This window comes from Molothrus ater, chromosome 19 (assembly GCF_012460135.2).
Source record: "Molothrus ater isolate BHLD 08-10-18 breed brown headed cowbird chromosome 19, BPBGC_Mater_1.1, whole genome shotgun sequence".
Taxonomy (NCBI): Eukaryota; Metazoa; Chordata; class Aves; order Passeriformes; family Icteridae; genus Molothrus; species Molothrus ater.
Genome location: NC_050496.2, coordinates 537,729 through 551,245, shown reverse-complemented (window position 1 = coordinate 551,245; position 13,517 = coordinate 537,729). Strand labels below are relative to the sequence as shown.

Sequence of the window (13,517 nt, the reverse complement as noted above, 5' to 3'; positions counted from 1 at the left end):
CCCATCCCATCCCCATCCCACCCCATCCTATCCCATCCCATCCCATCCCCATCCCCATCCCCATCCCATCCCCATCCCCATCCCATCCCCATCCCATCCCATCCCATCCCATCCCATCCCATCCCATCCCATCCCCATCCCCACTCCACCCCATCCCATCCCATCCCATCCCATCCCATTCCATCCCCATCCCATCCCATCCCCATGCCCCTGCTCGAGCTCCTCGTGCCAGGGCTGCCTGGGGCTCCTGGCTGGGCAGGGGCTCCCTCAGTTTGGTGAAGGATTCAGAACAATAAAAATAACCGTCACAACAGGATGCTGGTGTTTACAAGAACATTTGTGGTGCCTCTTGCATCTATTTCTTCCCAGTGCAAGCCTCCCAGACACAGGATTTCAGCTCCATGGCTCTTCCTGGGGTGCCTTCACCTTTCCCAGAACAGCTCGAGCCAGGAAATCACCCAGGCATCAATCCAGTGCCACCCCTGCCACGGCAGGGACACCTCCCACTGCCCCAGGCTGCTCCAGCCCCAGTGTCCAGCCTGGCCTTGGGCACTGCCAGGGATGCAGGGGCAGCCCCAGCTGCTCTGGGCACCCTCACAGACAGGAATTTCTGCCCAGTCTCCCATCTAACCCTGCCCTGCAGCAGTTGGAAGTCACTCCCTTTGACCTGTCACTTCCATTCCTTGTCCCAAGTGTCTCTCAGCTCTCTTGGAGCCCCTTCAGGTTCTGGAGAGGGCTCTGAGGTCTCCCTGGAGTCTCTTCTCCAGGCTGAACAATTCCAATTCTCTTACCTTCCAAAAACACACACTTGCTATCTCATCGCTGGGCTGTGCTTCTGTGATTCCTTCACAGCAATACTGAACTCCAGGAACCCTCAGGAGCCCGTCCAGCCCTGTGTGCAGCTGCTGGAGCCTCCCTGAGGGGAGCAGGCAGGGCGGGCTGTGCTCCCAGCCCTCCCGTTCCCTCTGCCCGGGGTGAGGGTGCTGCAGAGCTGTTGTGTCAGCACTGGGGCTTGGGGACCCTGCAGAGCCTGGGATTTCAGGGCATGGGGAAAATTTGGGCTCTCCAGGGGTCTCAGAGCTGGCTTTGGTGGGGTTTGCCTTGCTGGGGTGCTCCTGCAAGCATGGACAGGGGGACAGCAGGGACTCTGCCCTGGGGGAGGTGGCTGTGCCCTGCTGGAGGGAGGTGAGATCAGGACCCGGTGAGTCCTGGGGTGCCTTGTCCCAAATGATGCTCAAACCAGCCTTTACTCTGGCTCTGAGCACATTTGTGACCTTTAGATGACTAAATCAGCTCTTTTCTTGATCTGGGGAAGCTCAGGCAGGCAGAGCCACCTGCCAAAGACGTGTGTGACCGCAGCCTTTGCTCAGCCTCTGCTGAAGCCCTGGCTCAGCACTGTGCCTGTGAACTGCGTGACCTCTGGGCTCCCGTGTGTAAAACCAAACACGGCTTTGGGCCCAAACAGGTGTCTGAAGGCCACCCGTGCTCTGCTTCCCGGGCTGTTCCACGCTATCTGTGTCACTGCCCAGCCCAGCTGCGCTCGGGACGGGCATGGTGCCCTGCCCTGGCTGCAGGTGCCCATCCTGGGGGGGCTGCTGGCATCCCCCGGCTCCCCGACATCCCCCAACATCCCCCGACATCCCCCAACATCCCCCGACATCCCCAAATATCCCCCAACATCCCCCAATGTCCCCCAACAGCCCCCAACATCCCCCAACATCCCCCGACATCCCCCAACATCCCCCAATGTCCCCCAACATCCCCCAATGTCCCCCGACATCCCCCAACATCCCCCAACATCCCCCAACATCCCCCAACATCCCCCAATATCCCCCAATGTCCCCCAACAGCCCCCAACATCCCCCAACATCCCCCAACATCCCCCAACGTCCCCTGGCACCCCGATATCCCCTGGCACCCCGATATCCCTCTCACCCCAACATCCCCCATCACCCCAACATCCCCCATCACCCCAACATCCCCCATCACCCCGACATCCCCCGGCACCATCCCTCGACATCCCCCGTCCCCGCGCGTCCCCGGCGCCGCCTGCTCTGCTGCGGGGCTGTGCCCGCGGGCTCCGGCAGCACCCCGGGCCGGTTGCAGGTTTCGGTAACTGCCGCGGCCGTGCCGGTGCCGGTGCCGGGGAGCCCCGGGCAGGTGAGCGGCTCCCGCCCTTTGCTTGTGAATGTCCCGGCTCCAGCCGTACCCGTGCTGCTGGAAATGCAGCGGCTGAAGGCAGAGGCTTTCCCCCGCTCTCAGCAGACCGGTGCCATGGCCTTGGCACGAGGGGCCCTGCTGTGCCCCTTGGAGCCCGGGGCTGTCCCCTCCCGTGCTGATCCCCGGGGCTGTCCCCTCCCGTGCCCATCCTGGGGCTGTCCCCTCCCGTGCCCATCCCTGGGGCTGTCCCCTCCCGTGCTGATCCCTGGGGCTGTCCCCTCCCATGCCCATCCTGGGGCTGTCCCCTCCCGTGCTGATCCCTGGGGCTGTCCCCTCCCGTGCTGATCCCCGGGGCTGTCCCCTCCCGTGCCCATCCTGGGGCTGTCCCCTCCCGTGCCCATCCTGGGGCTGTCCCCTCCCGTGCTGATCCCTGGGGCTGTCCCCTCCCGTGCTGATCCCCGGGGCTGTCCCCTCCCGTGCCCATCCTGGGGCTGTCCCCTCCCGTGCCCAACCTGGGGCTGTCCCCTCCCGTGCCCAACCTGGGGCTGTCCCCTCCCGTGCCCATCCTGGGGCTGTTCCCTCCCGTGCCCATCCTGGGGCTGTCCCCTCCCGTGCTGATCCCCGGGGCTGTCCCCTCCCGTGCTGATCCCCGGGGCTGTCCCCTCCCGTGCCCATCCTGGGGCTGTCACCTCCCGTGCCCATCCTGGGGCTGTCACCTCCCATGCCCATCCTGGGGCTGTCCCCTCCCATGCCCATCCTGGGGCTGTTCCCTCCCGTGCCCATCCCCTGGGGGCTGTCTCTGTGCTGTCCCAGAGAACAGGAGTGCTCCCAGCGCTTTCCTGTGACTTGCACAGAGCCAAAGTGACGAGTTAAAAACCACCCAGCCCTTCCAGGGCACTGCTGGCAGTGCTGCTGTCCGTGGCACCAGAACTCGAGCACTTCCAGGACTGTAAATTCCCTGTTTTCCAGCTGGCCAAGCTCCAGAACGTGCCTTTGGCCCCAGTGCACTGAGTGTCCTGCCAGGAAGGTCCCGATGCAGGGGACAGCTCACCTTTGTCCCCAGCGGGTGCAGATGCCACCATGGCTCCTGTGTCACTCCCGTCAGGCTCTGATGGCAGCCAGCCCAAGGACTTTACTCGTGCCCTGCCATTCCAGCTGTCCATGGCCATCCTGGGTAAAGCTGCTCTGATTTTCCAGGGCTTTCCCCTGAGGGGAAGGGAAGGTTTCCAGAGGGGATCAGCCAACCTGTCCCTTGAACTTCCCAGGGCTTTTGGATCAGAAATCCCTGAATGCCTGCTCTGCTGTGAATGGTCACTGGGAGTTCCTGGTCCGACGGGTCCAGGAGGACAGGGAGTGTCAGAGCACAGTCCAGAGGAACCTCCTGCAGCTGCAGGTGGGACACCTGGGCTCCTGCCATTATCATGCACCTGAAAAAGAGGGGTTTGCTGCTGCCCAAGCTGTTAAATGGGAATTCCTGTACCAGAGGCTGCCCCCCAACTCTGCCATGGCCCTTCCACCTCCAGAGCAAAGCCAGGTGACATTTCACACTGTCACAGGAACAGCTTTTAGTCTCCTTCAGAGAGCCCGAGACTCTAGAATTGCATCCAAACGTTCTTCAGGAAAGCCGACTTTGGTCACAATGAAAATTTCCAGAGGTGCTGGAGGTTGGGCAGAGCTACAGCAGCTCCCAAGGCAGCTCAGGAATGAGCTCCACTTGCTCCACACAGGGCAAGGGAAATGCAAGGGCTCTGTGAGGAGCTGGGGGCTATGGCTGGAGCACAGGAATGCAGAACTGCTGGGACAGGCCTGGCCTGGCCAGCAGGACCTGCCACAGGGCCAGGAGTGAAGGAGCCTCCCCCGGAGACACTCTGGACTCAGCTCTGTGCTGGCCTTCAGAAAAGGCTTCAGGGAAGGTTTCACAGGCTAAAAATGAATCTCGAGTGTTGACTGAGGTGTTTTGAGAGCCTCCCATCTCAGTGGGTTTGGATTCTGAATCAACTGAGTGCCTGCCAAAGATGAGATGAGCTCAAAATTTTGCTGCTTATTAAAAGCTTAAGATTAGAGTTTGGGGAAAAAAAAAACCAACAAAAAGCAATTATTTTTCACCAGAAGTTAAACCTGAGGTAGATAGAGTGGTAAATGTAAGCCAGGTCTCAACGAGAAGGCAGAGTGGGCAGCTCAGCTCTGCAGGGAGCCCCAGCAGCTGAGGAGAGGAGCAGCACGCCCTGCCAGCGTGGGCTCTGCAGTCACTCCTGCCTCTGTTGGTTTATTCCAGGAGTTGTGTCCTAGAAAAACCATGCCAAACTATGCTAAAAGAGTCGATGTGCAAATTCCCCAGTTAAACGATGAGGGTGAGGTCACTGAAGCGAAGGACAAGGAGCAGAAGAAGAGGCGCAAATCCAAGGTTTGTTGGATGCTGCATGTCAGTGTTTGGGGAGGAGAGAGGACAGCTCATGGGAGACAGCACAGTGAATTTGGAATTGCTTCATGCTTTCCCACTCCTGCCTTTGGATTGCCCCATCCTGAGCAGCTCATAGGGACCAGGGCTTGCTCAGCACCTTCCTACATGGGAGGGAGTTTGGGAGGCATTCCCAGACTTCAGCCTCACTCCCGTGTGTCCCCAGTCATGGCACAATCCTAGGGCCAGGGGCCTTCTTCCCTCAGAATAAAGGGTGCAGCTCTCAGGGCTTCCATGTATGCCACAGAACACGGCCTGGGAACAGCCCTGGACTAAGCAGGGCCTTGCTGCACTCTGGTATTCCTTACTCTGGGCTCCTCCCTAGAGCTGCTAGGTTCAATAATATAGAATAATGCTGCATTCCTGCCTCTCTGAGTTACTTTTCCTTATTTCTCTTGTCATCAGACAGAGGATTTGGGTCTGCACGAAGCCTATCGGGAACTGAAAACTGACAAGATCGAGCTGGAAGAGAGGAATGTCTTCTGTGGCCCCTACAAGACCTGTGTCCTCATGGAACAGTGAGTAGAGTGCCCAGCTGTGGGGCCAAGAGCAGCTCTAGGAAAGCTGTTCCATTCCCTGTGATCCTCCTGGATGGGTGGAAAAGAGTCCCTCAGTGTCAGTGTTAAGAAATCTCCATTTTTTAAATAAAGATGCCAAGATAAGCTGTTTTTAAAGGAATAAGGGTTGGTGATCCATGGTGTATCCCAAGGGATATGGGGCTGGGAGGAGCCCTCGCCCCTCTGCCCACCCTGATACCAAGGGGGATGTGCAGATTTAGGGGCTGTGGTGGTGCCCTGCAAAGGATTCACCTCTGCCCACCGTGCCCAGCTGAAGGCAGGGCAGTGCTGAGCCAGGCCTGCTAAAGCTCAGCCAGGCACTGCTCCTGGCAGGTCTGACAGGGCAAGGAGAGCCCATTACAGCGGTGGGGACTGGGTGGCCGCTGGCAGCAGGAGGCTGAGGCTGCTCCGTGTGCCGGGAGGGAAGGAGGAGCTGCGGCTGCACGGCCACGCCGGGCCCGTCAGAGCCCTGTGCCTCCGCGAGGACAGAGGGATCCTGCTCAGCAGCACCAGCCTGGAGCTCAGCATCAGGTGAGCTGAGAGCTCCTGCTCAGCAGCACCAGCCTGGAGCTCAGCATCAGGTGAGCTGAGAGCTCCTGCTCAGCAGCACCAGCCTGGAGCTCAGCATCAGGTGAGCTGAGAGTTCCTGCTCAGCAGCACCAGCCTGGAGCTCGGCATCAGGTGAGCTGAGAGTTCCTGCTCAGCAGCACCAGCCTGGAGCTCGGCATCAGGTGAGCTGAGGGTTCCTGCTCAGCAGCACCAGCCTGGAGCTCGGCATCAGGTGAGCTGAGGGTTCCTGCTCAGCAGCACCAGCCTGGAGCTCGGCATCAGGTGAGCTGAGAGCTCCTGCTCAGCAGCACCAGCCTGGAGCTCAGCATCAGGTGAGCTGGGGCTGTGCCAGGACACCCAGCCTGCCACAGTGAGGGGAGAGGGAGGGACAGGGGCAAACGTTAATGCTGAGCCTGACCTGCTGCTGCAACTGCTGTGACACCTCAGCAGAACAGCTCCTGATTTTAACCTGTGTGTGGGAGCACAGCTGGGCACGTTAAATAAGAAAAAATAATGGAACCACGTGGAAGGAATCCTAAAGTTCTCCTCTCTGCAGGTGCTGGAATATTCACAGTGGGGCCTGTGTGAGAACCTTCACAGGTCACTATGCGACCATCACCTGCCTGCATTCCCACCAGGAACACCTGGTGTCAGGAGCTGGGGATGGCATGGTGAAAGGTGAGAGCACTGGGAGCTGGGGATGGCATGGTGAAAGGTGAAAGGTGAGGGCACTGGGAGCTGGGGATGGCATGGTGAAAGGTGAGGGACAGGAGCACTGGGAGCTGGGGATGGCATGGTGAAAGGTGAAAGGTGAGGGACAGGAGCACTGGGAGCTGGGGATGGCATGGTGAAAGGTGAAAGGTGAGGGACAGGAGCACTGGGAGCTGGGGATGGCATGGTGAAAGGTGAAAGGTGAAAGGTGAGAGCACTGGGAGCTGGGGATGGCATGGTGAAAGGTGAGGGCACTGGGAGCTGGGGATGGCATGGTGAAAGGTGAGAGGTGAGAGCACTGGGAGCTGGGGATGGCATGGTGAAAGGTGAGAGCACTGGGAGCTGGGGATGGCATGGTGAAAGGTGAGGGACAGGAGCACTGGGAGCTGGGGATGGCATGGTGAAAGGTGAAAGGTGAGGGACAGGAGCACTGGGAGCTGGGGATGGCATGGTGAAAGGTGAAAGGTGAAAGGTGAGGGCACTGAGAGCCCCCAGCCAGAGGGAACCACTGCAGAACCATGGGCAGGGGGCTGTGGGGAGTGAGCTGTGAGTCACAGCTGGGGACACGCGCACACACAGTCTCTGATTATGTCAGGGACTAAATTCTCATTATTTCTGCTTTTATTCAGAATTAATGGCTTTGTGGCTGTAATGCCATCCCAACTCTTGGGCAAGTGGCATCAAATTTCAGCTTTGCCAGATGTTTCCTTATAGAATCAAGGTGAAAAAGATGTGCTTTTTCTGGACTTCACATTTAAATTGTTTGCCTTGCAATTATGCTTTTTAAGCCAGCACTCAGCTCCTCACAGAGCTGCAGGTACAAGGTGTGACTGTAATCCAATAGTATTTTTTAATGCATGTCATACTCCCAAAACTCATCACTGGGGCAGATGCATTTTTAATTCTCCTCCTTGCTGCCCCAGCAGTGTGGAGCCTGAGGAGCGGGGAATGCCTCAGGACTCTGATGCACAGCAGCCCTGTGGGGGCAGTGAGGATGGACGGGACCCACGTGGTCAGTGGCGGTCACCGAGGGCTGGTGAAGATCTGGAGTGCTGAGACAGGGGCTCTGATCAAGGTGAGTTTCCTCTGGGGTGGATAATTCTGTGCTAAATGGTCACCATTCTCTGCTAGTTCATGACAGGTTTTTTGTGTTTGCCAAAGACTTTCTAAAAAAGAAAATAATCCCATGTAATAAAGATGGAAAAGGGATGTAATTCCATGCCAGGAGCTCAGCAGCAGCACCAAGCCCAGAACATTTCAGTGACTATAAAACAATCACAGTTATCCATGGGGGGCACTGGTACAATACCACCATAAAACCATGTTAGGTTGGTGTCCTGAAAGCCATGGGACACCTCAGACAGATTTACATCCCCATTACTGATTGTGTTGCACCTTCTTCTTTTACTTTGCAGACATTAGAGAGGCACCAAGGCCCAGTTCTCTGCTTGGCCTTTGACCAGTGGCACCTCGTCACAGGGGGCAGTGATGGATATGCCCTGGGATGGAGCATGTTGGGAAAATTTAGGAGATGCCTGATAGCCTTCTTCCATCCCAAGTAGGAATCAGATGTGTTTCAAGTTGTATTCAACAGTGGACTGAAACTGTACAGAACAAGTGCCCCTTACCAGAAAATGCCTTAATTACCAGTCTGAGGATTTGAAATATCCCACTTGCACCAACCTTTATCTCAAAGGCTCTGTCAGACACCCCGCTGTCACAAGAAGCATTTTCAGTTCAGAGCTGGAACAATCTGAAATGCAAACCCACAACCCTTTATCACAACCAGGGGTGACCAAAGGCAGACAGCACAGCCCAGTATTGCAAGGATCCCCTGCTGTGTGCCACAGGGTGTCACATCACCTGGGAGGAATAGAGGTGGCCCAGTTTCATGCTGACCAACTGTGAGTTACGCCATCCTCAGACTTAAATTGTATCTAGAGCTGTGAAAACTGGAGGATCGTATGGTTTTCATTGATTTTCCTGGACATAAAACTGAAATTTCAAATGCAGCAGATGGCCACAACCATATGGTTGCTATGGGGAGCATGGAATCACAGAATCCCGGGATGGTTTGGGTTGGAAGGGACCCTAAAGATCACCTCATTCCACCCCCCTGCCACGGGCAGGGACACCTTCCAGTGGAAGGATGCACGGGCTGTTGGTTTGGACAGGATCTGAGAGGTCTCTGTCAGACCTGTGCAATGCCCTGATCAGCTCCTCAGTGCAGGCTGCTGCTGCAGCCAGAGCTCTGCTGCTCCTGCGGGCTGAAGGAGCTCGCTGACCATTTCCCCCTGTGCGAGCACCATGGAACCCCAACTGGCCTGGTGTGTTTTCAGGGAAGTCCTGTCCCTGGAGTTCCTGTACCTCAGAGTCGTCAGTGGCTGTGCTGATGGATGCATTCGGATATTCAGCTTCCTGACTGGCACCTGCCTCAAAGTGCTGGAGCCCAGCGGCAGCGGGGACCCCGTGTCTGCTCTCTGTGTCGCAGGCAACAGGTGGGTGACAGCAGCTGCCAGCAGCCTCTGGCCCAGGTTTGGTAGATTGCACTGAAATTCAAGGAACTGTGTGTTTTTCCTTCTCACAAATAACTTTTAAAGGACTCCACTATTTATTAGCTGCTTCAATGATCTGGTTTAGTTCACAGTGGCTGAAAAGATTTTTTCAGTCTCTTCAGCAATGTACAATCTCCTGTTTCTCTACAGCTGAAGATACAGACCCAGCTGTAAAGCTGAATTCAGAAATTCTTAGGAGGTTGGAGAATCAAGCCAATACCTGACAGTCTCTGCCTGTTCCCTGACCTACAGCCTCTTTGTAAAGGCCAATAATGAGAAATCCTTCCAGGTTCATTCACTTTTGCACCTCTAACTAAAGGTGGCTCCCAGCTTCTGTGGAAGCAAAGGGTAAAACACTGCTGTGGTTTGAGGGCTGGGTTGGCCACACTCTAAAACACAGCAATAAATGGGCAGCTATGAAGGAATTGACACCATCCCAACCAGACCAGCACAGCCCTTCAATCCACACTTAGATGTCCCTGACAATATGGTATTTGCACTTAGGTACTTGCATCCTTTAGCACTACTCTGATCCAGCTCTGTCCACTGCTGGAAATTTTCACCTTAATTATTTTTAAATTAATTTTGCCATGGAGCTGAATGAAAAGAGCACCAGAGACTCGCACAGAGCACAAGTTAAAATGTGCAGTGTCTGATTGATGGGGTCAATCGCTGCTGCTCCTTCCCAGAGAGATGATGATCTCAGATCTGTTGGAGGCCGCGGGGTTTGCGTTGCACAGGAGCCCCTCAGGCAGGACCTGCTGTGTCTGTGATTCCTGTGCTTTTATGGCTCTCCCCTCCCTCCTGCAGGGTGCTGACCAACTCCCCCAGCAGGCTGCTGCTGCTCCAGTTCGAGGAGGTGGCGTGGGACTATTCCCTCCCCGCAGACAGAGAGGTGCCCAAGCAGGACAGGAGGTCCCAGAAGGGGAAGCGCCAGGGCACCGGTGCAGAGCAGCAGCGAGCTCCAGACAAGTCCCCAAAATCTCGCCAGAGACCAAAGAGCCGTGGAAGACCCAAAAGTATCACACTGAGCCTCTTCTTTTCTGGCTTTTCTAAACTGAGCTACAAACCAAGCAGGCACTGCCCCCAGCCCAGCCAATATTCAGACTCTGCTGTTGTCAAGAGCAGATGTGCTGTTCCATTTCAATGGTTCTGTCATTTTCTAGGCTTCTGTGAAACCCTTCTGCCTTTTTACAAGGGGTTGGTGTAACTTCAACACATTTTTCAAGACAGGCACTGTCATTTTCCAACTGAGTAAGACAGAAATCAGTAGTAGTATTCATATTCACACAGCTGGTGGGCTTGGAAACACGCTGCTGATTCAGGGCTTGAATTATTCATTGCAAACACCCGAGAAAGTGAGAGAACACCTACATTCAGGATCTGCCATCACTGGGAAAGGCAACTGCCCAGAAACAGGCACCTTTTCAATTGTAACACAGTGATGTTATTTTGTTTTTAGTCAGAGCTATTCAATGCAGTGTGATGACAAATCCTTCAGCTCTACAAACTGAGTATTGCAGATAAAGTGATGGGCTGGGAAAAGGTTCCTGCTGTCCAGGCCAGCAGATGCCAACTGATGCTCTGCTTGGTAAAAGACAGGACCCAGGGAACAGCAGGAGCTGGGCCAGGGCAGTTTAGGCTGGAGACCAGGGAAGGTTCTCCCCCAGAGGGTGCTGGCACTGCCCAGGCTGCCCAGGGAATGGGCATGGCCCCGAGGCTGCCAGAGCTCCAGGAGCCTTTGGCCAGCGCTGCCAGGGATGCCCAGGGTGGGGTTGTTGGAGGTCTGGGCAGGACCAGGGGCTGGGCTGGGGGATCCCTGGGGGTCCCTCCCAACTCAGCTCATTCTGTGATTCTCTGACTCTGTGCTCTGCAGTATGTGGGAAAGCCTCTCAGCCCCAAATGTGTTGCTTTGGTTTTGGCTACAGGTGATGAAGCTGAACAGGGCTCTGCTTCCCCTGCAGCTGAGGAGGGAGAGGCCACTTTGGAGTGTGAGCTGCCCCAGAGAGACCCGAGGAGTCCCATGTCCCCTGACAAGTTCCTCCTGACGATCGGCACGCTGCAGAGCTCCCGCAGGGCCGGCGCAGGCAGCCGCAGCCCCAGCCTGCTCTCTGCAAGGGCCAGGGCAGCCCAGCAGCAGCGCCCCGGGCAGCGGCCGGTGCCCAGAGCGGCCCTGCAGCACCAGGAGCAGCGGGCAGCCCGGCTCCAGCGCGCCAGGCTGCACAGCCGTTCGCTGGCCGTGGCAAAAATCTCAACTCCCTTTGAAACCAAAATGCTGCGGCTCAGGCTGGAGAACTCTTTGCACAGCCCCGCTGTGAAATCCTCCATCCCTGCTCCCTGTGTTGTACGTCCCAAGCTCTGTGGCTCCCTGGGAGAAAGGAAAGCTCCCAGTGGCCGTGGGAAAGAAACTCCAGGTTCCAAAGACGGGCATCAGCTCATCGATCTCTGCACAGCTTCCTCAGAGCTGATCCAACCGACGCCTGGCAGGGCTGCAGAGATGAGGAACGGAGCTGCCAGGAGAATAAAGCCTTCCTGTGCCTCTGCTTCCCGGAGGGACAGCGGGTTCAGGCTCCTGACAGCAGAGCAGGAGCTGCGTGAGGCAGCTGTGGCAGCTCAGCACCAGGCACAGCAGGCAAAGCCCACGGAAGACAAAGACAGAGCCAGAAGGAAAGCCTGGCTGAGGAAAATGAAAGGCCTACCTGTGGATTCTTTTACCGGGGAGAGGAAAACACCTGCTCCAGAACTTGGGCATAACACATTTATCTGAGGTGATCCCCAGGTCTAGACAGCAGCCATGACCTGGGATTCTGGTGTCCAGCTGAGTCTGCCATGTGGCTTTAAGTATAAAATACAGATATATTCATTTATATATATTTAAGTATGTTTAGTTTATTTAAGTATACTCCCTGTGGTTCTAAGTGTAAAACACTGCCCCACTATAAGTTCTCCTAAGAAATACTGTTGGTGTATTCAGCTATTTGTCAAGGCAGGGACTGGACTGAGCTCTCTCCTGGATTTAACTCCCTAAACCTGCTGTTGTTACCAACATGGCACTGTCTGACACCAACACAGCTCAGGATGGGCTCAGTCCTGGGAGAATAATAATAAAAACTTCTTATCAGAGCTTCTGTGGATTGATTAGGGTGTAGAAGCTGAAGATGCATGGACTGAAAGCTGATGGATCGGTGGCACAAAGTCGGCTTGGAGGCTGGTAACTGGGGGTTGATGCTGGGTCTGATTTTAACATCACCATTAATTAATGCCCCAGAGCATGGGCAGGGTGCCCCAGAGAGGTGCTGCCATCCCGAGGGACCCAGCCAGGCTGGACAGAGCTGAGGGAACCCTGGGGAGGTCCAGCAGGGAGGCTGCAGTGCTGCCCTGGGGAGGAGCTGCCCCAGCCCCTGGGGAAAGCAGCTTAGGCGTCATTTCTATGAAATGCAAAACAGGGTAAGGGGTTCAATCTCCCCATTTCTGTGGATAAATGCCTACTTGCTCTTGACTGCGGAAGGTTTCCTGTCCATGGCAGGGGGACGGAACTGGATGTTCTTTAAGGTTTCTTCCAACCCCAACTACTCTGTCATTTTGTGGTTTCCAATAATGCTGAGAACCTAACAGGGTGACAAAAGCCTTTCTAGTATTTGAAAAACGCTATTTATCTAGCTTTGAGTGTCTGGGCTGGCGTACCAAAAATCTGTTGTATCAGAGGTTTGAGAGAGGCCACTTCTGCCCATGGTCATGCCAGGGGGCTTTCAGCAGCTGTTCTGGTTTGAAATTAGAGTCTCTGAAACTCTCCCCACGTTGGGGCTGTGATTAGTGTTGGTTTGTTTAATTCAATGCCATCTTCGACTCGCACACGCTGGGACGAAGCCAGCGAGTGTGACCGCGGGGAGGCTGGCAGCTGGCACGGCACAGGGACCGAGCGGCGGGGCGGATGATGGCAGCTCCGCCACACGATGGCAGCTGCTCCCAAGGAACGAGGACAAACCCGCCCGGCTGCGGCCAAGGAACCGCGCCACAGCCCGCGGGGAACGCGTCCCTCAATAAAGCCTGGTAGAAAAACAGCATGGAAGGGCTGGCTCCTTTTTGGCCATGACGAAGTGAGGAGGATCACAGGGTTGTGTTCAACTTGGGAGTCCGTAAATCAGCAGCTCCCTCAAGCTGTGGGCGCTCAGGGGCCAGCACCCTGGATCCCCGCGCTCCCTTCAGGCGGTGCCAGTTCCCGGGATCCCCTCAGGGTCCCCCCGCTCCCCTCAGGCGGTGCCGGTCCCTCAGGGTCCCCCCGCTCCCTTCAGGCGGTGCCGGTCCCTCAGGGCCCCCCCGCTCCCCTCAGGCGGTGCCGGTGCCGGTTTCACGGGATCCCTCCGCTCCCCTCAGGCGGTGCCGGTGCCGGTTTCCCGGGATCCCTCCCGCTCCCCTCAGGCGGTGCCGGTCCCTCAGGGCCCTCCCGCTCCCCTCAGGCGGTGCCGGTGCCGGTTTCCCAGGATCCCTCCGCTCCCCTCAGGCGGTGCCGGTGCCGGTTTCCCGGGA

At 56.5% G+C, this 13,517-nt stretch overlaps 1 protein-coding gene across 1 annotated transcript; it reads left to right on the top strand.

Annotated features, from left to right (window-relative positions):
- Positions 1 to 3,240: 3,240 nt before the first annotated feature.
- Positions 3,241 to 11,757, top strand: LOC118693934 (F-box/WD repeat-containing protein 10-like). The gene is made up of 11 exons (XM_036394833.1): positions 3,241 to 3,334; positions 3,426 to 3,553; positions 4,436 to 4,564; positions 5,024 to 5,136; positions 5,509 to 5,706; positions 6,281 to 6,402; positions 7,362 to 7,510; positions 7,851 to 7,993; positions 8,775 to 8,933; positions 9,801 to 9,991; positions 10,919 to 11,757. Exons 1-11 carry the CDS (start codon positions 3,241 to 3,243, stop codon positions 11,755 to 11,757), a joined length of 2,265 nt encoding a protein of 754 aa, XP_036250726.1.
- Positions 11,758 to 13,517: the final 1,760 nt, after the last annotated feature.